Genomic DNA, 27,989 nt, shown 5'->3' with positions numbered 1-27,989 from the left:
CCAAGGCAGGTGCATAAACCTTTCATTTTCCTATTTTCATTGATATTTGTCAAGTTTTGGATGATTTATGACATCGCCTGATGATTCGAAGGCATTTTTGTTCCTTACCAAATTCCCTTCATCCTGCACTCCCTAGATCGTTCAATTCAGCCGCACTTGAGACAAACACGAATGACACTTTTTCCTAATTATTAGGATTGGGATAAACAATTGCAAAATAAGGTAGGAGAAACCAAGGCCCTGGAGAAACGACGATTATTGTTATATAAATGTTGTGTGTTGATGTCTGAAGTGCTTAAGTATTAATTGGCATTGCTAGTCGGCTATTGTTTATCTTGATTCCAGCATCTTGGCCTCACAGTTCTCCACGAAGGTAAGATTCACGGGCGTTCCGTGTTCAGGCATTTTGATTTTGATTGATTAGAATCTGAAACAGTTATTTCCAAATGATTGTGGCATTTTGATTTGCATCGCTGTTTATCTTCTTATGCTGATGCATGGAAATTGCTGATTATGGCATGATGCTTATTCCAGGATCATTTTCCTTCTTTTAATATGTTACGAGGGCTGTAGGTATGTCAATTATGCTAATTCTTGGAGGCAAATGACGATTAAAAGTAATTTCATTTTATATCCTGGTGTTTCCATTCCATTTTAACACTCTAGTTCAAGCTGGTAGCCTGTTGGTTTGGCACCCACTGTGAAGTGTGACAGATCAGTTGGTACTGGTAGTGTTGGAATGGGTACCTACTCATTGTTATCATGAGATGATGAGAGCCTTGTGTTTTTCATTACTTTGAATTGGCTGATCAGGTATCAGAGTCAGACAGCTAGGGCCAGATATTATGTGTCCAACTCAGCCTTCTGTGTGCTCAACTGCTCAAGCTCCATCAATCCGACTTTACAAGCACTTCAGCTAACTTCATAAAAATTGATTGTGTGAGTCAGTGCTCTGTCTGGTGTAGCCAGAAGAAAAACTGTTTATACAGAATTCTTGTATTTTGCCACAAAATCGAGACACATAATATAACACATAACCTCAGTTGTTTCATATTGGGCAGTTGTCAGGCACGACATAGAATGTAGAAAGCGAATATTTATTCTTTGGTGTAAAACATAGCTATTACAAGGGCCCAACTCATTCAGAACTTAAAATTAAGTGGATGATAAAGGGGACGCGGAACTAAACCAAAACTGTCAGTGATTTAGAGACAAGTGGAAAGCGACACCTATTAAGAAAGTAACAACTAGCAGTTCACCGCATCTAGCGGTGAACGGCAGAAGTAAACTGGCCTGGCGGTGACCGACAGAAGTACATGGCTACATCACTCCCCCGCCCTAGTTAAACACCATAAAAAGATGTTTGGCGGCGAAGACGCGACGAACGACGCAGAGGGGGTGGCGAAGCAGGCGGCGGGCCCGGCGGCACACGGCGATGCGGGCGAGAGCCACCGGGAGCACCAGAGCGGCTGGGTGCAGGCGTTGCAGCAGGCGGGCGGTCCACCGAGCTGTCTGGCGCTGCAGCAGGCGTGTCGTTCACCAGGATGTCCGGCGCAGTAGGCGGCGTTGCGGCAGGCGTGTGGTCCGTGAAGGCCGATTTGCAACGAGCCAGGGTGACGGTGTCGCGTCGGCTGAGAAGGTCAATGGTGACAGTGTGCTGGTCACGGGAGACGACACGGTAAGGACCGTCATAGACATACTGGAACGGCGAGCGATGCGAATCGCGTCGGATGAAGGCATGAGAGCAGAAGCCTCTTGCACCAAAATCCTCTTGCACCAATGCTTGGATTATTTTGCATCGTATTCCCAGTCCAAGTCTCAAATGTAACAATTTGCGTGCAAAATTTAGCAAGCACATGTAGGACAATGTACTGGGCTATTGTAAACAAATTTACCACCGTTAGATTAGCTTATTCTGAAACCGGTTTTTCGATTTTACCTAGCTAGGTAGTTTGGTGCAAGAGGCCTCAGGTTTGAATGTCTTGGGAGATAAAGATTTGGCGGGAGCCAGGACGAAGAAGTGCCCGACGACATGGTTGAGAGGAAGTCACCAGGAAGCCGGAGACTGCAACCATGGACGAGGTCAGCAGCGGTGCATCCGAGATCCTCCTTGAGGGCCGTGCGCACTCTGAGTAGCACCAGAGGAAGTCGTTCCGACCAGGAGGCGGCGTCTTCATCGGTCCGCAGAGCTGACTTCAGTTGGCGGTGGAAGCGCTCTACCATCTCGTTGGCTTCCGGGTGGTACATACGCGCAGGTCCGGATCCGAGAGGTGCCGAGAATCTTGGAGACTTCCGTCCAGAGGCGGGACTCGAACTTAGATTCTCTGTCGGTGGTGATGAGTTCCGGCACTCCGAAGCGGGCGATCCAACCGCTGACAAGATGCCGAGCCACAGTGACGGCGTCCATGGTGGGCATAGGGATTGCCTCGGGCCATCGGGTGAAGCGGTCGACGACAGTCAGGAGGTAGGGGTTACCATGTGACGGTGGAAGTGGTCCAACAAGGTCGATGTGGATGTGAAGGAACCGGGAGTCAGGTGGCTGGAAGCTGCCCATGGGTGGCTCCGTGTGGCGCTGGATCTTGGCACGCTGGCAGTGCTGGCAGCTACGGACGAAGGCACGGATGTCTGCGTTGATGTGGGGCCAGATGAACGTCGAAGAGACGAGATGACGCGTAGCGTTGATGCCAGGATGAGACAAGTCGTGGAAGCTCTTGATGATGGAAGTGCGGAGTCTGGCTGGGACTGTCGAGGTGGGGCCGTTGAGGTGTCGCACCAGAGACGTAGATGCGGGTGATCAGGGACTGGGAAGTCACGGATGACCAGAGATGAGGATTGTTGGAGCTTCGGCAGGTCAGGATCGTTGGCTTGGTGTAGGGCGATGTCGGCCAAGCTCAGAAGGCCGGGTGAAGGTGTAGCTGCGGCAGAAGCCGGCGCAGACACTGAGCTGATCCGTGAGATGGCGTCAGCTACCGGGTTGAGGTGTCCTGGGACATGTCCGATCTTGCTGGTGTGCTGCAAAATCAGGTCCATGTGGCGCTGTTCACGGAGAGAATGGTTGGCGTTGCTGTTGGCCTTGAGCGCGAAGACAAGCGGCTTGTGGTCCGTGAGTAGCTCGAAGTCGCGTCCTTCCAGATACGACAGGAAATGTCGCACGGCGAGGTACATGGCGAGCAATTCACGTCCAAAGGTGCTGTAGCGGTGTTGGGTGGGCGTGAACTTGCGCGAGAAGAAGGCTAGAGGCTGAAAAGAGTGCTGTGTTCTGACCTCGCGCCTCCGTCTTAACATTGGTCGATGTGTTCCCGAGGTGTACCCACTACCCATAGGTCATAACTCAGCTGTTTTGATATCATGCCATTTCCTTTTCTAAATTGTTCGGTTTTGCATGATGGGTAGGCATCAGCGGTCACGAATTATGAGGCTGAGTGGTTAGATCTCCGTGTAGCATGATCCCTCGGCACTTGCTTAGTCTGCCCGCCCCACCTTTCCTTCAGATCGCTTTGCGTTTGTGCATCGTCATTGGCTGAACCTAAAGTGATGATCTCATCGAATATGCTTATCTTAGCTTCCATGCGTCCTGGTTGATTGCGTTTTTAATTAGGTGGATATTTTCCTGTGTTATCAGTTGGGGTAAGCTAAGCAAGCTTCACTCGATCATGGCATTCTCTAATTTATGGGATAATTAACCGACCGTACTGAGAGCGCACGTAGCCCGACCCTCGGAGCATCCCTGTCCCGTCTTCCCGGGGTTGGGGCTTCCCGGGTGTTCCTGGGGAGTGGGGGCACCCCTCCTCCTCCCCCTCCCGCCCCCACCTAACATAACACCTAACGGATAACTTGTAACCACGTGGTGTTATCAATTGGTTTTACCGCTGGTGTCCATGAACTGTCAGCTCCTACAATCCTACAGTCAGCTCCTACAGTAAACATTCGGCAGCAATGGTGGCTTGACTCTCTACTCCCTCCCGAGCTGCATGGGTTGGTGATGCCTTCGAATGATCCTATAGTACACAATTAACTGCACCTAACGAGCTCTATTCTCACCCAGCCCGACTTTTCAGTGGTGCATGGCGACCAGGCTGGGTGAAGGCCCGCTTCAAGGAGAATCGGCACATTGAGGTACAATTGCTGCAGTCTGAGCTGCCACTAAGTGCACAATGCACATGAAACTACTCCACTCATTTGCATAATGTCCATAATGCTCGACCATGCGATCGTTTGGCAACGATTCACACAATACACCACGCCATCAGTGCTGCCCGAAAATATCTTGTTTGTAAAAATGAATTGGAAGTAACCGGGCTTCTATATTTCCTTCGTTATATATTTATTGCATGTAATCCAGTCTCAGTCGTAATGAGAAAGATCCCAATGCATAACTGGAACTACTTTAAAGCACAAGGGAAGGAATACGGCAGTGTTGAGCAATGAAAATCAGAACTGAAATGAACTTGACGCGAATTTTTCCACGCAATTCGTTTTGCGTACGACCACATCCGATTGAATCCACTTTTATCGCGAAGGCATCATGCAGCACACACCTCAAATGTGTGCTCAAAAGGTGAGGCCACACACAAGCCGTTATTTGATGCCAGTTTGACCTCGGATTTTACGGTCTTACTGAACTTGGGAAGTATTATAAGAGCATTACGGATTTGTTTTCTTCTTCAAAGTTTTGTTTATTTCCTGTAATTATCTTGACATTGTCCAATGATACCTTGAACCACTTTTAACCCTCGCCGGCCGAGGGGGGAGTGCCGCCCCCCCCTAGGGTTTTTTTCGCGATAGCTCCAAACGCGCTAGAGATAGAGAGTTGAAACTTAGCATACTTGACTTTTGATTCAAGCCGGATCTTTTGACATCAACCGCATTCTCGGGTCGGGTCAGGTCACTGACCTATGACGTCATAAGTGAACCTCTGCACGGTCCTCAGATGTCGCAAATTCGACGCCCTCACTGCCAGAGGAGCTTTCACAAGGAAATGAAACTTGCAGGATCTAGTATCCATTACGAGTCTCACAAGTTGTATATCTCGGATTTTTCCTAAAGGTCATATGAGGTCAGGTCATTTTCGTGACCTCACCATTATAAGTCAATGGGGAAAAATGAAAACTGCTATTCTGGCGCCGGGAACGATCTCCAACCATCTCAAGGACATAGAATCGTGATTTGATGCACTCCTTGCAAGGTGAGATGCGTCACTTTTACAATGTTGACCTTGCGTGACGTCATTTATGACGTCATCAAGATCATGTTAGTTTTTCGTCAATAACTCCCGATCAAATTGAGCTAGCGAGTCGGGAAAGCCATCAATGGACTCCGGAAGACCTGCCGAATCGAATGATATGCGACATGACCTCTTTCGACCAACTTCGTGACCTGGGGGCGCTGACCTGACCTTGACCTGAGGTCAACACCCCAAGTTGACCTGACTCAAACAAAAAGTAAAGCATTTGACGCGCCTGAGCGAGGCGAACACGATGCTGCCAAAACCGGCGCTCTGCGGCCGTTTTTTTGCGAAGTTATTCACCAAAAACTGAACCGTACCTTGGGGTACTTGACCTGACCTCAGAGGTCACCGGTTGACCTAGGACCTTAAAATCGGGTACCAATCTTTGCGTCTCGTAACGGCGCACACGCTCGTTTTTTTCGCGACGCGCTAGCTCTACCAGGGGCGAAACGGCGATGGTGGGGGGGGGTCGTCCCCCCCCCCTCGGCCGGCGCGTATGTAGAAAACCAATAGGTCCGGCGAGGGTTAAAATATTATGCCAATGGTACGACTAGTTGGGTAGTTTTAGCCGGTCTTCTCATAGAAATTCTTGTTCTTACTTATCGCATCGCGCTTCGTTGAATCTTATTGCATTGTGGTTACTTGAGTTTTCTCTTCCCAGAATTGCTCATGACCTATCCCGAACTATCTCTCGGGATTAATTGCATCCACTTCCGCGTCTCGGTTCCTTGTGCACATCCATCAGCTCACGCCATGCGAGTTTCGATCAGTGAGTGTCGAAGTCACTAGGTCTAACTGGTTCGAACGTATGAAAATTGAAAATGACATCTGAACAGTGAACACACATAGCTTTCGGCCACACTTCAGTTTTGGTGCCTTCGTAACATGTTACGAAGCTCTCAGTGGTGGTCGTCACCTACTATGGATACCCGGCAGGACGCCTACTGGTTGACCTGACCTAGCCTAAATGCATGAAGACATCATCTGTGATCAAAACTAACATGAAATTTTTGATCAATGCCCGAAAAAAACATTACAGCCTCACTCTACGAGGTTCTGACAGGTCCCGATTTTCTCTACTTTTGACTTTTGGGTCATTGCCCTGAGCTGGAAGGTCAACCAATGACCTAGGACCTTAACCCGCCCCCACTCGAATCTCCGAAACTACTGGGCGGATCCATCAAATTCAAACAGCATTCGATAGCCCTGTCAAATTTGTCGAGGGAACTCCAATTCCATTGACCTCGGGGTCACGGATGACGTCACAGGTCAGGTCAAAGATATAATGTTTCGCCGTTCACGGGGCTTCTATGGAATGCGCTATAACATCGAGTAAAACGCATTTTGTCGAACATCAGCGATAGGGTGAAAGTTGCCTAGTACATATGTTGCTATTGGAGGTCACTGATGATACCAGGTCAGGTGACAGGTCAGGTCACCAAGGGTCAGCACATGAACCCAACTGTACTAGGGTTATGCGATGCATTTTGAATGGCCAATTATGCATTTCCAGTTCAATTGTGCAGGTTATAAGACCATCAGGTACGGTTTAGGTCACTTTCAGGTGGAAGGTCAATGTCAGGTCAAAAAGGTCAAATTTCAAATTTGATAGTTTTGCATAAAATGGGTATTGATACGATGCAGCTCGTCACGGTGAGTCTAATAATGTCTTTGTTTTCCGCTACGTGATCTAGAATTGCTAAAAAATTGAGTTTGAAAATTTGACGTCATCAATTTTGAACAGCTTTTTCTCTATAACTTGGCCCAAAAAAAAAGAGGTATCGATCTCAAATTTGGTATGTGGATAGAAGGCCCAGCTGGAATGCCATCCAAGTGATAGAAGGCGATGACCTCCCACGTAAGCGAGTTGCGTTGGGCGGGGAACTTTTTGATCTATATAGCCTTTCAGATGTCTCCTAGCTGAACTCCGTGTACCGACGCCTGCCGTGGCTGGTATGCATAACTTTACTGACTGAGAGGTGATTTTTACAGTCTCGTAACTAACTAGTTGCCCGATTTGTAAAGCTCAATTTGTGCCTTACGTTCTTGGGCTGTTTTTTGGCTGTTTTTCGTCTCTTTGATACTATGAGTTCAGCATTTTGACAGGGGCAGAATGTGCTTATACAAGCTGAGCGGATGCGTTCGGCTGGGTTCTCAAACGCGGCGCGAATGCACAAAACATTTCTGAATTGCACTAGTGGCAGTCGTTCAGCGCAGTTAGTCGCCACAGTCAGTCACACCACTGTGCTTCAACGGCCGCTGTGAAAAGTTCAAGGTCTGTCCTGGCGCGTCGTGTACCTACCGGAGGTGGTGTGGGCGCTTCCCGACGCCGAACTGCCAGTGACTAATTTCGCCCCGCCGTCTGACCTTTTTGGCCCGGAGCTATTCACAAAATCAGTCCGTGACATTGCCTGGTAGGCGCCAGTTATATCCCAGGGTCTTTAGAAATACACACGAAAATCGCGCTAATGGCCCGCTCTCATGCTTGGCAGTCTGTTTTCATGTCACCTGTTCGAAGGGCTGATCAGAAAGGTCAGCGGGCTCCGTTAATGTGAAGGTGAATGACGCCACTCGTGCTTGACCAGCGAGGAGAGGTATGACTGCAATGTGCTGTTATAGTTTCATTGCGACTCTGTATTACTGCGGGGGTGTGGTAAGAGTATGTTTCAGTTTTTAGTTGTTAAGGTGGAAAACGGTAACTGAGGGATGAAATGCAACCTTCTTATGTTTGGATTCGCTATTTTCAGAATGTTACATAATTTCAGAATGTTCCGTAGTACGGAAGCCGGAAAATAAAATCGTAGGCATGCAAAGCTTATCGCATGTGATGGTGTATTTATAAATCGTTTTCGTCCTGTCATATTTCTTGTGTATTTAAGTTTTGTCGTAAGAATGTGAAATTCTGTCGATCTACTATCAGGATTCTTGGTGAAACTTTTGCCACTCGTTGCAGAAGCCACATGCTATATTTGTCATTCATTGCCACTCCAGCATCTCCTTAGTTTGGCATTGTTATGATATATAGGAATGCACAAACAGTCCAATAAATACCTTGTTGATATTCACGCGAAACACGGATACTCAGATCATGCTTGGTACAGTACCCGTAGACAAGTGCTCCACGTGATATGTATCGCCTCACTTTCGTTACACTGCTATCTCAGCTCAAGTGAGGCACTTGGATTGCATTTTCCCTCCCAATTGTCAGATCGGTGGGCGCCTGTCCGCCTAACAGCCATGTAAAACTCGGCAGCAACACTCAACAAGGTGCCAGTACCTACAACTAGCATTCCAGCTCATCAGAAACAAACTAAAAACGGCACAGCGCTACAACTCTAAACACAGTCAAAAAATAAATATAAAGATGATATAATAAGTTAACATGACCGCAAACCATTCGCGAAATAATCGGTAACCATTCACCACATATATGCCAATAAATTACATCCTCTCGCGGGTACACTATGACACATTTATCACGTCAAAGTCGATGTTCTATTATGACACGTCGGGTGTTGTGACTACGGCTGGCGGCCATCTTACGCAGACCCGGCTGCCTGGCCCCTATACACAGAAACTCTGAACAATGACTAGGCGTCGCTGTCGGGCATCGCATCCTGAAGCTGCCGTCCTCCTGGCCCTGATGTGAGCGTCTGGTGTTAGAGGTGGCGGTGTGGACGCAGCAGGTCACTGCGCCCGTCCGAGGACGGTCTCATTTTCGGCCGCTCAGACGGCGGATTTGCTCGTCCAGTTTATCGGCCTGGTCCTCTATGACGAGCGCCTGCAGGCAGCCCTTGAAGTACTCCGTGGTGAAGCACTCAGACCTGTCGGCACGGAGGTCATCCGTGTCAATATTGCACAATGCTATGCACGGGAGTTTTCAGCTTTGTAAATTTGCAAGGTCAATGAGCCGTACTTGAGAGCAATTTCGGGAACTGCGTTCAATGAACGGCCATAATCAACTAAGTCGAAAAAGTTCGTGAATTATGATGTATTATATACATTACGATTTAACATGCACTCACATTTTATTAAATAAGCACATAATACAGCTTGCGGCGTGCACGAAAGGAAGAAGGTGTGTATAGAGTTCATGACGGATAATCGTGAATAATCTCACGCGACTTGTTATGCACAGTAGCATGTCTTCGTTAACTTTTTTACCGGCCTACGAGGCTGCTTAAGTACGTCGTCTTTGTTGGCGGTGCTCCCATAGCACTTATTTTCTGGTTAAAACCAGCTTCGGTCTACCAACTGGCAACTGCTAAGTTTCCTTGCCGCCCTAGCAATCGACATACGATTAGCTCGTGAAAAGCTCGCTTGCGTGTGATGTTGAAAAGCTGGAATGATTTTGTCGACTCACGATGACCCCTCTCCATGAGAATGAAAACGTCGATCTACTTGATATACAATATCCACTTTTTATAGCCGGTGGAACACCCAGCCGAATTTTCCTCTGATTCAAGTGGCGTGCAGTCTCTACACAGTTACCAACTTGGACCGATCTTTGAATACGGCCATCGAGATCCGGTTCCGCTCGCCATTGTCTTAGTATCTCACGAGGCCTCTCCCAAATGCACCTGGCCCAGTCACGCTAGTGGACGGCAGCTCGCTCTTTGGGTACAGACGAATTTTCGCCGAATGGTTGTCGGTGCTCCCTGAATCAGGACTGGCACGTGTTAGACATTTTCGTCATAAATTCCCGAACAACCTCATGAAACGGCCCGCTGTCAAGTTTGGGTGCTTCTGGGAAGTCCCGACGTGATTCATATGTGACGACGGTTCCGGCGCTCTCGGCGATCATCAACGCTGATTAGTGGCGCTGCATATCATCATCAGAGGGCCGGGTGCCAGTGTTTGTACAGCGGGCGCCCCTTGACCCCGCCGGCAGACGGCTCTCCGTCGTCTGTCGCCTTCGATGACATCACGTCCGACGTGGGGCGTTGCGTCGCCCCTGGCGCGATGTCGTCGCGTGACTACGACGTAACGCTAGCTGCGTCTCGGCACAGGCGCATCAGGAAGATATTTTTGGGGAAGAGCGGAGGTGCGACGCCCTTCCCGGAGCTGGGGCCGCAGCGGGGAATTTCCAGTGGGCCACGCGCCCTCCTCTCAACGGGAGCTCCAGGATGTGCATTTAGCGGGTCCGGCACGTTCCTCCTACTGCTCGGCGCCTTACTGGCGCGTGGCAGACCGCTGCGCCCCGCATCCGCACTGCGTGGGGTCTGATTCAGATTTGTGCCCTTTCCAGACTTAGTCACTTAGAAGTGGAAGGGGCGCGCGATGGTTTTTCGCGGTACTTTCAATCTTGTAGCGCCATACCCTCCACTTCTGACGCCATGGTGCATGAAGAAAATAAATATGCCGCGGGCACCGCGAACCGCATGTCGCACCCGGGCCCCTTGATGAACTGCTTTCGGAGTCCGAAGAGCGGTTCTGGGTTACACCTCTGGAACCCAGGATTTCACCGCCTGCTGACGCGAATGGAGCAAAGCGTCACTCTGGCACGTGCAGGGCGCCGAGTGTGCCCGAAGGCACGCGCCAGAATGCTGAGGGCATGGTAAAGCCCTATACGGTCTCGGTGCGGGACTCTTGTGGTCACGTTTTGACGGCTGGGGATTGCGGTCATGGGGATAATCCAGGCGCAGAGAGTTGGTGCGGACGGTGGGGATGGGTTGGTGTGTGATACGTGCAACTGGTGTGTACGTGCATCGCTCGCATGAGCTGTTGCTGAAATGATGAATGGGTGATGTCAAGCGTGGGCAATAGCTCACGGTGTGTCACTGTGTGTAAGGTTATCATTTCGAATCAGTTGAAGGCATGTCAACGGTCTATATTTGGCCGTGACTTGTGTACTTTCGCCACATATTTAAATGTAGGCCTCAAACAGTTTATGTTGCCACCATTTGGCAATGTTTGGCTGCAGGAATAACCACGCATTTTACTCAGCGTCCTAAGAACAATTATTTGTCTGTTACGTATAGAAAAGGCCAGATTTTGATGTAGTTCAGGAGTCTTGGGCTTTGAATTCCACTCGCAGCTCCCAGCTATCAAACATTTTGCCACGGAGCCAGATTTTCTCTCGGCTCATTTCATCCCGCTATTTATTATTTTACCCTGCTTAAAGGGACACTCCCACCTTAACATTAGTTTTGAGTTGAGATAGCCAAATTGGTGGCCATGGCCTGCAAATACCGGTTTGGGCACTCACAACATCGACAAATGCTTTAATTCGGAGATATGGAATTTCAAACTTGCAGTTTTCGGATTCTAAGGGGCTAGTGCATTGGTATGCCCCCTTAGAATTTGTGACGTCAGCAGAGATCTAACGATTTTTAAATCTTTTACTAAAACGTTTGGTAGCACGCGGTGGTATATGCTGCTTTGCGCGCAACAAATGCCGCACTTTCAAATAAAGTCGCTAGGAACAGCGGAGATCCCAAAAAGTAAACAAAAGTAAAAGTCTAATATCTTGAAAACCGGTGAATATCTTTCGATGAAATTTGGTAGATATTCGTTTTCGCTCTTTCTGAACCGAGCGACATCACTTTCGTGCCAATTCATTAACTTTTTTGAAGGTGGGAGGGTCCCTTTAACTATAGATTATGGCATCGTTCTAACATATTTGACCTTGCTTCTTGTTGTTCCGATCCTTGCCTTTATAATGCATGATCCGTTGCTACTATTAGTCCTCCTGATCTGCAGGTTAGTTCTATTATCGCCCCTGACCTGACCTTGACCTGGTCGTTTGACCTGCCCTCACCTGGATGGCGCCTGGTCAGACGAAGGAGTTGCCCCGGAGGCTCTGAATCCACCGACTGTAGTCGGCCTCATGTTCGGTGAGCAGCAGCGCTTGCACACACCCGCGGAAGTAGCGTGATCCGAAACAATCCTGGCTGCGCAGCACAGACACAGTGGCTCGTGCTAGACGCGGTGGACAGGCTCGGGCGGAGTAGAGACCGACCAGGCGAGGGGCACACACACACACATACAGACAGCCGACACCCGACCTGACCGCAACCACGATAAACAGCAGCAACAAAAACGACAGGCAAGCGCTGTCAGTGGTGTGAGCAAAACAAAAACGGAAATGCAAATCAAGTACACACGTTTGCTGCCACAAAAGCCAGTCACCAGGAATAACAAGCATGCCATCTATCCCATGGTTACATTTAAAGTGAGAGAGCTATGTACACTTTAAAAGAGGTATTGTTCACACGAAAAAAAGTAAAACAGAAATGAAAATAACAGAACTCTTTCGTGACATTGCGAAATGTAGTGCCATTTGCGACAACTCATCCTGCTTGCATAACTAAAAATAGAGGCGGATCTCGACGGAAACTTGTCGACGCGGTAGCGGATTTAATCTCTGAGCTCAGAATTCCAACGGCCTTCAAAAGCACCCGTTTTTCCATGATGCATTCTCCCAGCGAAAAGTTCCGCCGCCGTGCGCCTCAAGTTTCCGTCGCGAGTCCCCGCACCATCGGTGACGGGATCGTCTGCGCCCACTCACCGGCAGAGCCCGTGCAGCTCCGGCTCCTTATAGAGCTCGAAACAGTCGCGGCAGATGGTGTTGAGCCGGGCGTAGACGGACTTGTTGAACACACCGCGACACTCGATGTCCCTGTAGGATGAGGAGCGACGGTCGCGCAACATCGGGTGCGCAACGCCGGTCGGCAGTAGCGCGAGGTTGATGCCAACCACGATCAGCAGAAGGCCGAGAAGGTAGCGCACCACGGCTGGGCTCATCCTCACCTGCCGGGAAAGAATGAGGAGGAGGTGTAAAAGACTCGCCATCCCGAAGTCAGCAGGCGGAAACTGCGAGTGAGAAGCGAGGGTCATGGCATTTTGATACCATGTCACCGCTAAGATTCGGCGTAGGTGGCGAAGCATAAGATGTAAGCATCAGATGCTTTCGTTGGAGCACTAGGGAGTCCCCCGTGGCTAAGCTGAGATGCTCCAGGGAAATGTCTTTGAATTGTAATGAGCAGTCTTCCTGAAATGTGACTTAGGAGTGGATAAGCAGGGCACTTTAAAGACATTGATCTGGATTTCATGGTGATGACTCCTACACTTGTTGGACTAGTTTTCCATCCTGTTAATACTGGCGGCTGCCCTAGTTTCTTCGTTGTTTCGACGCCATTGCGCCGTTATAGCAAGCCCACTACGACTGGTTCAGGCTGTCGGTTAATTGTTTCACGGCAACTCTTTGCGCATAAACTCTATTCTTGTATCCGTATGGTCGTTTTGGAGGCTCAATCACACCGATACATGACAAATGCCAGACTTTGACATGCTGCAGATTGCGTCACCGCCATGCATGGTCATGACGCGCAAGGCGCTACATTTTATGTGTCGCGGTAGACAACAAGCCTACCCAAACAGTGCAACGCCCTCTGAATGTAGCATACCGAGGTCGTCGTCCTCCGTTAGGTCGTCGAACCCGACACAGGTTGTCGGTCGTCGAACTCGACGAACCTGCGTCGAATATGACGGAGGGAGATTCGGGCCGCCGTAACTGGACAGCGGGGCCAATTGATGGCTGCCGATGCGGCGGGTGCGTGGGCGAGCAATCCACTCACCAGCACTGGCGGGCCTGCCGACCGCTGTCTGACGCCACTGCGCCGTGCAACCGCCGCCGATTGAGGCCGCGCGGGGGCGTCGGGCGCTCCTGGTCACTCTGTTGTGCCCCAGGGCTTTGACCTGTGATGTCCCATGGTGGGAGTCCGGCACTTCTGGCCACTGGTGTTGTTACCCTCAGGGCTTTGACCTGTCGACTGTGATGCCCTAAGACGGGGGTGGCCTGCGCCGCTGGTCAGGGCTTTGACCTGTCGGATTTGGCGCCCTAGGGTTGCTGAACTCCTCAAAGCGCCCAAGACCAAATGCTTCCTTCGCCTTAGCAGCTTTGCCATTTTGAGATCCCGAAGTTTCGGAAGCATCTGCTTGGATTTGGTTCGCGGGTGACTTTTTGAGTGGTTGGTGCCTGAGCCTTGTTTGTATGAGCATGAGCGACCGACACTCATCCTAAGCTCTTGGCTGTTGACCCTCAGTGGCCCCTACGACAACCCTGTGACCCTGACCTGGCCTTGTCCCGCCCTCGCTCTGGGTTGTCCCGATTTCACCTAACGGCGAAATTAGCTGTTTTGGTGTGTTTTGCCTATTCCAGTGATTCGGCCCCTCGTTAATGCGATCAGTAATTGCTCGATGACCCGCATGATTTATCCGTTATACGAGCCGACCCGCCGGCCACCAGCGGTTCCACAGGCTGCGTCACTCATTCGTCGTTTGTACAGCCAGACATGCAGTTTACGTCATCAGTTACCCACATCTAGGAACTGTGCTCTATTGGTGTCCTGTAGAAGGGGTGCACATAGGTGGAAAAATCGGCGGCGTTCCTTGCAGCGCGCCGCGGTGTCACGCGGTCGGGTCGTGTTACAGTGAGGTGCGGTAATTTTGGCATCTCTGGAAGGGGAGCCGAGGTCGCCAGTGCCGTGCCGGTAATGGCTGTCGGTTGACGGCGTTTCCGTGGCCTAAGTGGCTGCAGCTGAGCCGATATGACCGTACGGCCCCCCGGGCGATATATATGGAGCCGGCGTGGTCACCCGACTCGGTGTCACGATAGAGGAGGAAATCCGATCGCCGTAAGTTAGTGGTCAGTGGGCATTTCCCGTCCACTGAACTCGAAACTGTCACAGAAATGGGCGCCCGCACGCCTGGTAACGCCCCGTGGCGGCCGGTGGGGAGGAGAAGGCACGGCGGAAGTGAAGAATAATCCCAAGAGGTGGAGCGGTGGCAGTGCCACCGAAATAATTTTGGCTGGCCCTACGCGTGCCTAAATGGACATTTGCCTCGTTTACTTGCTTCCAATTAGTAGGTTTACTGTATGCCTGGCCTATTCAAATACATTAGCAAGAGGGGTGTGGTAATAACTGGTGTAAGCAAATTGACCACGGTCAAAAATGCATTACCAGAATGCACTTAAGCCAACATTTTGGGATGGTCTCGTTCCTAAGTCGGCTAAGAGCTTCGGTCCAGAAAATAAATTTATCGTTGGCATACAGTAAAATACATACCAAACTCGGCCGGTGATAAATTTTCAAGACCTCAGTCCTTACTGATTTTTGAACTCGGCCTTCGGCCTCGTTCAAAAATCCAGTAAGGACCTCGGTCTTGAAAATTTATTTACACCGGCCTCGTTCAGTATTATATAACACCTTCAGCAATTTAATAAAATTCATCAACATAAACATCCCTAGTTAGTAAGGCGTTCATTCTCGCACACTGAGGTGTCGTTTAATTGTCCTCATCATCGATCTGAATTGCTTAAATATCACCCATGTGGCCTATTTCTGGCCACGTTCGATGGGTAATTGACGGTAGTCGGGGGCCAAATGATTGGTGTATCGTCTGTCTTGGTCTGCGGCTACGACGGTCTGAAATCTGGCACATTGGTCATTGACCTGTGCCGTAAGCTAAGTTATTGCCGTGATTGCAACAAGCCAACACGGTTAGTGTGTTGGTGATTAAACATCTTGAAAGGTACGATGCGTATAAGGTGCGATGCGTACATATTGCGCATAAACCTCTACGATGCGTGCCTTTTATTAGCTGATACGGCAAATTAACCACTATAATGGGCGGCATTGCTCTCTGAACTGTCAATGGCCGACCTACAGCTTTCTGAAGCTGGCAATCCTTTACGTTTTATACGTTTCGCCTTGTTGCAGAGCGTGTGCCTCCAACGAACCACCGGGCAACACAGTCGGCATGTTGTGCCCTCAGTAACCATGCAGCCAGCGGTGGATATGGGCGCCTCTTGGCGCTCGGTGCTGGCGACACCAAGTTTAAGCACTGCACAGGCTAATTTACTGTTCTGACGATGCAAAGGTAGTATTTGGATTTTTAAAAGTGACAGCGGGTAACCTTGGCCGGCATAAGCACCGAATGGCATGATATGCCGAGGTCGCGCCGGGTCAACGGGCCACCGAGCGACCCCTCGCCGGCCGGAACCATTTATACTCGGGGCACTTGAGTTTAACCTTGCCCTTTAGAAAACTATGTGGCGCGGCTAATTTTAAAATCAGTGCCACTCGGCGTACACGTATCGGTAGAAAGCGATCGCGGTAACGGGAGCAGTGATCCCAAACTGATCAACTTTGAGAGAAGACAGTGGAGCGGCTACCCTAGCTTATATGCATACCTACTAAATAATATATTCGGTTGCAACCCTCTGTTGTGATATGATGGTTTGATTTTCTTCCATTATCCAAGTGAACCAAACCGTTCTTCCCTGATCGTTAATTTGTATAAAAGATAACGATGTTGACTTTTGGCGGTTTTACGCGTTCACCCGCGCCCTATTGCATTGGGGAGTGCCTTCAAAGTGCACTGGGTTGGGCTGGTCAGCTCCTGTACTAGTGTAGTGCTGTGCAGTGTACACATTGCACACACATGTCTGCAAATAGCGCTCCAGTCCTGTTCCTCATCGGAACGAAACATAACTGATTGTCAGACAAGAAAAGTGAAACATGCATATGGGCGCTGTTCCATAGTAAAACGGCTTTCGAAAGTCGAGGGGTATGAATGAAGTAAAACGGCTTCCGCAAGTCGAGGGGTATGAATGAAGGCTATTTACGAAATCTATTTCTATTTTTATTTGTATTTTTTATTTTTATGGATTTCAACGGTGATTAATGACAAAGTACCGGATGGTAACTAGGAGTGACTTGGGTTAGGAGTTAATGAATGAATGGTTCCTTTCACACGCTCAGACTGCTTTTACAAGCCGAATATGGAGGGCATGTTCTGACATATGTCATGTTCTTGTCCGGTGTAGCTGTTTTGAGTCCTGCCCTAGCTGTTTTGCACTCCGTCGATTTCCACACTGTGGTAATCAGACACCACAATGTCGCGCTATGACGATGGATTGGAGACTTTAATGACACACAAGCCGCACAGGGTATACCGGCTATGTTGGACTTGTTCTGTTTGGAAACGATCGGCGACAAATCAACGCTGAGTAAGCGTTGATATCAGTGCTATTTAAAACGAACTTGGGTGACGTTTAGCACGCGTAACTTTGGCAGTGAGAAGGACAACGACTAAACGCTCGCTCAGCGAAAGAACTTGGTGCTTCTACACCAAGGAAGTGTTTTACTTGCGATGCGTTTTAAGGGTTGCATAGGAATCACTGTTCGGTGATCTTGCCTGTGGTCAATGTGTGCCCCCCCCCCCCAAAAAAAAAAAACGCGTTAGCACTTCTAACGTCTAGCGCATGTTATACGACTCCCGCGACTCCCGCGACATCCCGCGACTGTTATACGTTGTGCTAAATGACAGTTATAACTGTCATTTAGCACAATGACAGCACAATGACAGGGCGAGTGCGCGCGTATACGTGCGCACTCGCCCACCCCTGATACCTTCCCTGACTAGCAATGCTTTTGATATCTTAGATGATAAGATGCCATTTAGCTATCCGTGAGATAGCAAAATATCATGAAATTACGCCATCTGACACGTGGCACAAAGACATGCGAGATCTCACGATTACCACCTACCCACTGATACCCACTACAGCCCGGCCGCGCGGGTTCATCTCACCTTCATTGTGATTGATGTGACGGACGGGCGCTCCGCGGCTGTTCAATGACGTCTCCGGGAGTCTGGTCGCTCTGCTGCCGCGACTGCCAAAACCCGCTGACTGGCCGGTCTGCAGCTCGCGCGCTCTATGTCGATGGACGGCTGTCGGTGGGCGTGTGGACGGCGCCAATCAGGCGCGACGGTGCGCCACTAGGCCACGCCCCGCCCGGCGTCCCCCCGCCTCCCGCCTGCCGCCCGTCTGGACTCGTGCCGCCCGCCCAATCGAGGGGTAATCCCAGGAGTTTTTACCCACGTCAGCGGCCTGGCGCGCCCGGAATGTTTTGAAAGCGACGCGAGAATCTGGGCTTCCTGGAGAGCTGCGACGGACACTTGCTGAACTAATTTAAAGGTGGCTTCTCGTTTTGTGCGTCTTGCTTATTTATATGTATTTTGGTATTTTGTTGCTAAATGTGCTTTAATTTGGCCAATCAACCTGGATTTGACGAACTCCATTCGATAAGTAATTCGACTGGTGACTTCGTTTGTTATCACTTCCTTCTACTTTTATCAATTCCTTTTTTACTTTTCGCGTCAGAGTGAAATGCTGAGTGTTATTTATTATTGTTTTGTGACCCATATATTGTTTGTGAATTTGTTGGCCTGACCTCTGCTTTTGAAAGTATCGAATAGGTATACAATATACAAGATTCAATTGCAGGCTAGAATTTTCTATGTTGGTTTCGCTAAATCTGACTTCAAAGAGCCAAGATGAAAATTTTTGAGCCCCGAAAGTGATAGAAAGAATGTGAACTGAAAATAAATGCAATTTAACGCCAAAAATAGTGTATCCAAACTGTTTACAGTTGACCACAAATGTTTGCGTATCTCGCTTTTTTAGAGATTCCATGCGCAATTCTACCTTCTGCATCCCTTAGTTACCTAGCTCTTGTTCCTTGCGGACCTATGAATTTTCCTTTTCTAGTGTGCGTCGTGTTCAAGGCTCTCAGCCAATATCGCCTTTTTATATAGTCATGAATTTTTTCAACAGGTTGAACGTTCAAGATAGCTACATTCACAGACTGGTACGTCACAGTTTCCTGCACTAGCATCTTTTAAAGGAGCGTATCAATAGAGCAAAGCGCCAATGCGTCCTCTGCTTGCAGTACGTATTGGGTGTTGACAAATATGTGTGGTCGGCATGACTGTCGGCTCATCTAGAAGTCGTTTTTTTTGGCATATTTGGCAGAAGCATGCGGCCATTTGAAAAAGGATATATGATATACCGGCAATACAAAACATGACGGTGTCAAATCAATTTTAAAGTACGATGCCACTTCACACGCACTCGATCAAACACATAGTAAAGGCTAACACAGGTTTATTAGCGATCTGGTTTATTTGATATATCAGTTATCGTTCGGTGCTCAAATGATGGTTCCAATTCTTTGTTGAAATGCGCTCCAAGAGCTGAAGGCGGATGCAACTAATGAGATAGGTTGGATTTTCCTGGCCGCCTCCTTCACCGCACTTATCCGCTCGATGGCGATGTGCTTAGAATCGCCCTTATCCGTGTGAAGGATCTCTATTCTCTACCTTGTGATTTTACTGCACTTTTGTACTTTGGAGCTGGCCTAGTGAGGTGGTTTATGATGTAGCATCTGTATGTATGTGATATTTCACGTGATGTAGATGTAGCATCACATATTAATTATGTGTCCAGTGTAGAGTTGTCAATCGTTCACCAATTTTTTTTGGCATACCGATACCAAACCGATAGGTACCAATTAGGTATTCGGTATTTCAATCCTAATGTATTTTGGTATTTTGTTGGTATTACGAGTCTTTCTTATGTATAAGAGGTTGTGACTTTGGTAAAAAGTTGGTGTTTCGCTGATATTCCCAAGTTTGTTTGGTTTCGGTATTTCGTGGGTGATTGAAATTTGATTTTGACCCCATGATTTTGTTTGGTATTTGGTTTGGTATCGGTATCCCGATTTTCTGTAATTGACATCACTAGTCCAGTGATGTGTGGGTGGCGTTAAATTCACGCTGCTAATGGTCTCATTCGTTTCGTTTTCGCGCGACATCCCTTGTTTGTAGTGCGTCGCTAAAGCTTCATCGTGTACGTGAATATCAATGAATGAAAATGAATATCACGCTGACGCCATGTCACTCGCACGGTTTTCGAAGTACGCATGTCGAGTCAGCAGTCCGAGGCAGGCATGGCGCATTTACCCGAAGGTTTGGCAGCTCGAATGATGTGTAGTAAGTTCAGTTGTGACATTCTAGGAACCTGAGATCCCACTGAATGAAGTTATACATAGTTTCTGGGTATTCTTCGGGTTTGTACCATTGGTACAAACCACCCGGCACCCATTGTGACTCGAGTTGGCCAAACGATGTGATGGAGTTGCTGCAAACGTGTGTGCGATATCGGAGTCTGTATATTTACGGTGAAGGACCACCGTTCTATGTTATGGTTGAGATAACCGTGTCTGGGGCTGGACTGATAGACCTGGGAGCCGCCATCGACTGTAACTAGGAGACGGGAGATAATTTTGAGTCGATATTTTCGTGCATTTGTAAGACAAGATAGAAGTTCGAGTTAGTATGGTATTTACACCAATTTATCAGTTTATTTTTCCTGATAATGGTGAAACAATAATGTAGTCATAATGCATCGGCATGGAAGACTGCCGTTTTAAACAGGAATTAACTCTGGACTTCCTTCATCTCTCGGTGGCAGAGCCCTGTTTTCAGCTTACGTCACAGAATGGCGAGTCATTACGCCGAAAACGGACAAAATTGAATAAAACACTACATTTCAAATCGGATCAATCAACGGCCGGATATTCCAAGGTCCTCTTCTAGCACCGGCACGCGTGCACGTAAATGGCCTGAAGGCTACCGTTAAAAATCCGGTAGGTGATGGATTCGCAGAACAAAAGTCCATCACCTGGCCCACCGGGCTGGCGGAGCGCAACCCGTCACTCACTGGCGGATCCAGAAAAGTGGTCCGGGAAGCTACGGGGGCATACTCCCCAAAAAGGCTCTACGATTTCCAAGAACCCCTTGGATTTTGCTTCCGTATGCCTGGCTATGCAATTGAAAGCGCACTATTCGTAATGAAAGCTGTTAACGTAATGAAAAGCTGTTAAGTTTTATTTTTAAAGAGAGGAAAACGGCGAAATTTCGTCAATTTCTGACGGTGCTAGATCGGCAAGTGTTCCAAACGTTCCTCGTCCCCCATCCTCGATCCGCCAGTGGCGTCACGACAGACGCGGAACTGACCGACGGGTGCCTCTTGATCGGCGAAACAGACCCTCATTGAAAATACATAGCCCTTCTGTCATGACGTCTCCTTGAATAGTCTAGCAGCAAGTGCGCATTCAGTGGGAACTGCCACGTGCCTATCTTCATTTGATGACGCTTGTCGATGGTCTGTTTGGTCGTGTCTACATATATAGGTGAAGCACGTGGCGCGATGCTAAAAGAATGAAGGCCAATTATTCGTGGAACGCAGTGAGTTAGCCAAGGGTGGCTACAAACATGCTCGGTCTCACGCCGACCTTTACAGTAGCGTTAATATTATTTTTATGTTCATATGTCAAATGCTTGCTTTCAATTTCATTTATTTTGATCCGTTCCTAGTGGCTTGCGCAGTCAGTGTTTTCCTCTCCCCAATGAATTCGATCTGTCCGTGTTGCTAAAAATGCCATTTTTGTAGTTTGTCGCCCTATGCACCCTGCAGAATGGCCACGTGAGTTAGGTCACTCATCCCCCCCCCCCAAGCCTTAAGATGCGCTTTTCTTATTTTCCTCTTATTTTCATATTTCTTATTTTTTCATTTCTTTTCTTATTTTCAAAAATCCCTCGGTATTTTGAGCAGTGGAACCAGCAGTTCGAATGTCGTTTCAACTCGAGCAAAAATCTCTTAAACTTCAATGAACATCATCGTACTCAGAATCCGGGAAGGGCGTTGCACCGGTCGGTATCGCGCCATGCGTAGGGGAGAGTGGGGCAAAGCGGCCACCCGGGGCAAAGCGGCCATCCATCGTTTTAGCCCTCCACAGCTAGCGTCAGTTCCAATTTATGATTTCCAATTATACTTCTCTTTGCGGTCGTTCGAATGAGCCAGACCGGGGTTTCAGGCCCATCGCCATTGTTCTGTGAAACACGGAAAAGCATTTCTTGCCAGGTTACCAATTATATTTACAATTTTTAAATGTTGTTTTATTCCATAACCGTTTGGAATTTTTATAAGCGTTTTTGCCCATGCATTGCGTGGTTATGGTACATGCCTTCTACCAATTTTAATGCTTTTTACCCCACTAATAGCTGAGCTGGAATATTTTTGTCTCAGACGGTATGCGCGGGGCAAAGCGGCCGGGGCAAAGTGACCAGCCCCCAATTGGCCATAAGTTGTTTCCATCTGGATAAAAACATTATTTATATTCAAATGTGTCGTCATGCATTCATCTTGGCCACTTTTCGGTTACATGAGTTACCAAATTATGCAATTAAATGTTTTTCCAAGAAAATTCTTTCTTTGTTTAGCAATAGGTAGGAAGATAAGTGATAACAAAGTAAACATCCATCTTCCCTTAAACCTTGTCACCATCAAATACCCTAGTCGTGCATGAGGCAACTATTCTGTTTCTCATATCGGGACTTGAGAAGTCGCCAGTGGCCGCTTTGCCTCAGGGATGGGGCAAAGTGGCCAATATGCTATAGGTTTAAAGTTTTGTCAATATCTCCCATATGTGAACGCCTTTGGAAATGAAACGCAGTTGGAATAAAATACAATTTAATAGGGATCACAGTGGTATAGAAAGAATCTTTCCAAGTTTACAAATCAAGCGTCGGCATCGTTAGAAACGTTAGGGTGGCCGCTTTGCCCCACTCTCCCCTACTTTTGTTTTCACTGAACTCACGTCTGGTGCCTGGGCGATGGACGTCGTTTCGTGCGGGACGCGGGTGTCCTCGCGCGCGGCACCCGGCCCCTGTCGCGTGCCCCTGTCCAGAGGCCCCTCGGCCGAGGACGGAACGGCCGCGTGTGCGGCGCCGATTTTCGTGTGGTGTTACACTTGTGTCGCCACACTGGGCGGCCACTGTGTCTCACCGGGTCCCCAGGTCGATGTGAGCCTTGACACTGCAGTGCACGTGCACGGGAAGTCCGAATGGGTGGCGAGACTTGGCGGTTCTCGACCTTTTGGCGTCCACGTGCAGAGGCCGGTGGCCCGAGGGCTAATTGCCACGCTAGGCGCGGGTCAAGTTCAGTGGCGCACATGATTGTCGTTCGCCCTGCCCGGGCCATGGACTGGGGAGTAACGGCTGGCCGGCGGTAGTTAGGACGTGAGCTTAACTCGCTTATGAGAAGGTTTTTGGTGTGATTGAAACGACTTATAGCGTACTTGAAGGTTTGCAAGGTTCATTTAGAAATTACATGTGTTCCTTATGGGATACTATTTTAGAGGTGTTGCTGAGCAAGGCTCACAAAGTGGCGTGAAATTATGTGCTTTTGCTCCACTCGTGCGGAAAATAATAATAGTATGGATAGTTTCCCATGTACTCCGATCCACATTGAAACAATGTCTTATTTTTATAAATGGACGCCCATCACATATTGTAAAAAGCGACCACCAATGCAAATGGTTAAACTGCGGCTGACGGTCATATCATTTAGTCATACCCGATAAAGAAAAGTGTCGACGCTTCTTTTAATCATATGCTTACCCTACACCGTTTAACAATTTGCTGCGTTGTTAATCTCAGATCACAGTCACAATGATATTCAATTGTATCATATCCACCATCTATAAACCTTAACCCGCAGCGTGTGCGCTTTGGAGTTAGCACGTTCTTGTATGTGCATTGTGCATTTTACATAATGCAAGCTCATCACTCACGTCTACATCTACAATCTACACACAGCTTCTCTGTTTGTAGATATTGTAACACATTCCTCACGCTTTTCTGTTGATGTATATAATATGTTGTAACACGTTTTCACAGTGGCTGCAGCACAGCGATTGCTTCTCTGATTGATCTTAACTCCTTTGGACCTGGGGTGATTAACCACCCCTGGCGTCACGTTCCTCACCCAGTTAAATATCTGGCTCCCATCCCCCACACTTGACCAGACAACCGATACTGAGTGACCCGCTGGTGTAAATATTTAGCGTGCTGAGTTACCTCCTCAGTGCCGTGAATGTGTGGACCGTTTGGTGTGCGGGGGTCAGTGGAAATGTCTGGACATCACCAGACAGCAAGGGTTCTGCACCGCCCGCTGCTTCTGCCGAACAGATCATCGCCGAAAATTACCTGCAGTAATGGCCCCTCGTCAGGCTCGCTTTTCCGGGGGATTTCTTTCGTACCGCTGAGTTCACCATATGCGTACTTGGATGTGAAGTTAGTGGATGGAGGGACCTTTTTGACAGCCTCATTTAGTTACATCTTCCGCCCACGGTCTCGATGAGAGTTTGGGGGTATTTTTTCGTTGAGTCCCCGAGTGCTGACCAGTGCCCGTTGCGGGAACACCTCCCCGAGGCGGGTGTTCCCGCGGGATGTATTTTACTGGCCCCTCCCTGCTGGAACCTGACCATCGTCAGGGGGTGAGCCGCGTCCAGCCATGCTCATCAGTGCCCTCTGTTGTTTCAGAGTCAGACATGGGTGGCTGGAAGCTGGAGATTTTCAAGATGGGCATGTACATGACGTTCCCGGTCGGCCTTTTTTGGTACTTCAACCAGCCAGAGTACTTTGAGAAGTGGGTCATTCAGACCAAGCAGCAGCTATATCCTCCGGCCAACAGGGACCACAGAAACGTGAGGCTGCGCTTCTCGATGGATTTGTGTAGCATGTGCTATCTCGTTGTACTGAAATTGAACTCTGAACCTAGAATGTTTGTGAGATCACTGTGCTTGATAGTATAAGAGATAAGGTAGTTTATTACCTATTTCTCGCTTACTGTTACTCGTGATTGTCTTTAATTAAGTCTGTGCTACAGCTACCACATGAGACATACATGGCTCACAAATCTGACCGATGTCAATTGACTTCATTGCAGGAACTAGAGGCATTCAAAAAGGAATATCACCACAAAAAGACAGAAGAATTTGAAAAACAGCTTTTAGAAGCTGACAAACACTGAGGTGTGTTGAATGTGAGCTATGTGCTGCGATTTCTGAGTCCCTTCTCCACCTGTACCGCGCGGAAGGTGAGATACCTGAGCTGTCAGTCCGCTTCCGCTACCACTTCCGCCAGCGATACGGGATGTGATAGCGATACCGTCAGGGTAGTGCAGTGCGTGCGTTTGGGAAGCCGAGTGTGCTCGTAGGAGTGATAGCAGATTGCGAGCTAGTGTGAAGTTGCTACTGGTTTTTTGGTGTTCTGGTACACAGATACGTGACGTTGTGAGTGATTTGTCCAGGTGTGTGTTGACTGTTCTCCGGAAGGCGGCTGTGTGCCGACGTGCGTGCTTGCGTGGCCCCACCCGCCGGAAGTGTGACGCGTGCGCAGCATCACGAAGCGCCGCGGCTTTTTGCGGAGTCAGCTCACGTCATGTGTAAACCAACCGCTCGAAGCAGCTCCCTTGGTCACGCCTCTGGCCACGTCACGGCTCACTCACTACGACAGTGTTCGGAATCTATGAGATGTACGGTTGTACCCTGACGCATCGTTTCGTTCAGTGAACACCGATCGGCGTGCGTGCCGTTCTTCAAGTGGAGCTTCTGTCGGTGGTGACCGATACAAGACGGTCACGGCCGAGCGGCCGCCCAATGTCGCCCCTCTCATTGGCTGACGGGCAGGATGGTGACGTAGGCAGTGACGTAGTAAGGGATTGCCTGACTTAAACACAATCCGCCTGCCGTTTAATAGTCTGCCGGGCTGATGTAAGAGGTGCAATGTCATGGTGTGTGTTTGAAGAGGAGAACATCCGGCAGTTCGAGGGAGAGGATGGGTTAAACCACTTTCGTCTAGTGGTTTCATTAGTTTGTTACACTTCCGCGGAAGGAGAACATCCGGCAGTTTGGGGAGAGAATGTGTGCAACAGGCCCAGCTGTGTAAAAAATCGCTGCCCCTGCCACGTTGTTGTTGTACGTTATCCATGTTACAGACAATGCAGGAGGGTCGTCCTCCGTTCGGCAACCGCAATTTGTAATTTTGGTCTGATTAGATCAATATGGCTTATTTGTGCATAATTCGTTGTGTAAAATACACGTTGCGAATTTGTTATGCTTTTTTACGTTCCTCCATTGCGTTCTCCGACAGTTGATTTTTTTTTACTAGTACCTATAAGCAATGAACTGCCAAAAGTAGCAGTTCTCCGTCAGGCCGAAGGCTGTGTTACTCGCTCTGTTACGGTAATCTGTTCACAGTGCAGACTGCAAAGCTTCAAACGCCTCTAACATCTCCATTTTTTAGGAACTAAGACCTAACAAAAAGCACGTACGTGATTCCACTTTGTCTTTCAAAGGGCCACTGCTAAAGGGTTTTCAAAAATTAAATAAAATTCCAAGACTCTAAAAAGCTGATTTGGGGGAGGGGTTATTATGCAAAGTGCAAACCAAAATTTAAAGTTAATAAAAAACGGGATACCTATATGTTAGGAAAGTATCGTATGTGCGCCTACATACATACCATTCCCAAGTGTAAAATAATCGGCTCAAAAGTGTAGGAGTTATTTAAAATTTTGGTATGTCACGACGCACGTATTTCAAAAACAAAATGATTTTTTTTGTAGTTTTAGCTCTCATACGGGGACCAAAAGTAACACCGTTCAATTCGTCGTGAAAGACTACATTAGATAGGCACCTTTTTGGGACTCAACAGTCAATTTCAAACTTTGACCCCACTTGACCTGACCTTGACCTGAACGTCATCCAAATATGTTCCAAATCACTAATTGAGTATAGGGTAAGGTGCCTAATTAGCGACCCTTTCCGATTTGCGACCTACCTCCCTACAGAAACACTGGCAGGAGAAAACGGGGTAAAAACATCGTCAAAAGGTCAGCCATACTTTGGTTATCAAGTTAAATTATTTTCCGGTCGTCGATGTTTCTGGTGGGACGTTTCAGGTGAGTTTAAATAAAAATGACGAGTTTCTTATCCAAAACGTGTGTGTTTGGGTCCTCTCTGATGAAAAGCGATGCACATTAGGATGATGCACCTTTTTTATTCTGAATCGACATTCCTTTTTTAATTGATTGCCGTTTTTCCATCGTGAATCGCTCAACTGTGCTCAGCATGGCGGTTAAAAATGTGTCGCAACTCATATTTCCTATTTGCGCCTGACATGGTCGCAAATAGCTCAAGAAGGGAAAGAAAGGGGAAAAGAGAGAAATGAAAATGAGGTGTTGCTGAAGCTTGCAATGTGTGGCAGGGGATGCCAAATGTCGTCACCGACTGCAGGGGTGCCGAATTCAGCGCGGACCTCGAATATCATGCAAGATAGCCCGCAAAATTTGGGTTTCCGCCTTCTTTTCGCCTTCGGTGCATCACGTGATCAGTTTTTACTCACGTAAATGTGTTGGATAAACGTTTCTGTTCGAGTGATTGAGTGCTTTGCGAATAGGTTACCTTTTTGAGATCATATTTCATCTTTTCAGGCGTCGTATTTTTTGCCATTTTTAATATGGGGAAACCCATAGACTTATTAGCGACCCTCCCCGGTCGCTAATCGGGAAGAGTTCCCTATTAGCGTTTTTTGCAATGGTTTGCCAAAATGCTCACTACAAATAAGTTAGTGAATATTGGGGCAGAAAATGACTATATCTTAATAGAAAAATGAACGATCTCTCCGAAAATCAAGCCAGTAGCACAGTGGCACCCACAGAGTGTGAGCAATGACGGTTCAAATTAAGGGGGTCGCTAATTAGGCACCTTACCCTATCCCTTGAATTATATGAATAAAATGACCCATAAAACTTGTATCACATATCCTATTCTATAACAGTTTGTCTTTGATGACCTGAGCTTGACCTTTGCATGACATTATATGCAACGCATCTCGTCTTGGCAGCCTAAGGACGCGTTTTGGGTAAACAATCTCAGTTCATGCTTCGCCAATTGCACTCCAAGACCGATGCGGTAGAAAGTTGCAGTCTTTACCTTTGACCTGACCAGGACCTTGACCTGACCTGTGACCTAGTAAGGCACTTTGTTCCAAAGGTTCGTCTTGT

General features: G+C 48.2%; 1 protein-coding gene and 1 long non-coding RNA gene across 3 annotated transcripts; one reads left to right on the top strand and one right to left on the bottom strand.

Annotated features, from left to right (window-relative positions):
- The first annotated feature begins 193 nt into the window (after window positions 1-193).
- On the top strand, window positions 194-26,039 carry LOC122376090. The gene is made up of 3 exons (XR_006255519.1): window positions 194-373; window positions 24,467-24,630; window positions 24,873-26,039. It is a non-coding gene; the product is annotated as an uncharacterized LOC122376090 (long non-coding RNA).
- On the bottom strand, window positions 8,172-18,681 carry LOC122376089 (ion transport peptide-like). Of its 2 annotated transcripts, XM_043355775.1 has the most exons (4): window positions 17,828-18,681; window positions 12,738-12,979; window positions 11,988-12,120; window positions 8,172-9,051 (listed from the first exon to the last, which is right to left on the bottom strand). In XM_043355775.1, the coding sequence occupies exons 1-3, from the start codon at window positions 17,831-17,833 to the stop codon at window positions 12,003-12,005; spliced, it is 366 nt and encodes a 121-aa protein (XP_043211710.1). In that variant the 5' UTR covers window positions 17,834-18,681; the 3' UTR covers window positions 8,172-9,051; window positions 11,988-12,002. The 2 variants fall into 2 exon arrangements, with proteins under 2 accessions (XP_043211710.1, XP_043211711.1); XM_043355776.1 differs by lacking the exon at window positions 11,988-12,120.
- Window positions 26,040-27,989: the final 1,950 nt, after the last annotated feature.

Source organism: Amphibalanus amphitrite, unplaced genomic scaffold (genome assembly GCF_019059575.1).
Source record: "Amphibalanus amphitrite isolate SeventyFive unplaced genomic scaffold, NRLGWU_Aamphi_draft 002011F_arrow, whole genome shotgun sequence".
NCBI lineage: Eukaryota > Metazoa > Arthropoda > Thecostraca > Balanomorpha > Balanidae > Amphibalanus > Amphibalanus amphitrite.
This window is presented reverse-complemented; position numbering and strand designations above follow the sequence as displayed.

What these genes read in the sequence shown, in the direction of transcription:
- LOC122376089 (XM_043355775.1), bottom strand. An exon ending in GAGCTGCACGGGCTCTGCCG is followed by an intron (nt 12,121 to 12,737) that starts GTGAGTGGGCGC and finishes TGTGCTGCGCAG; the next exon opens with CCAGGATTGTTTCGGATCAC.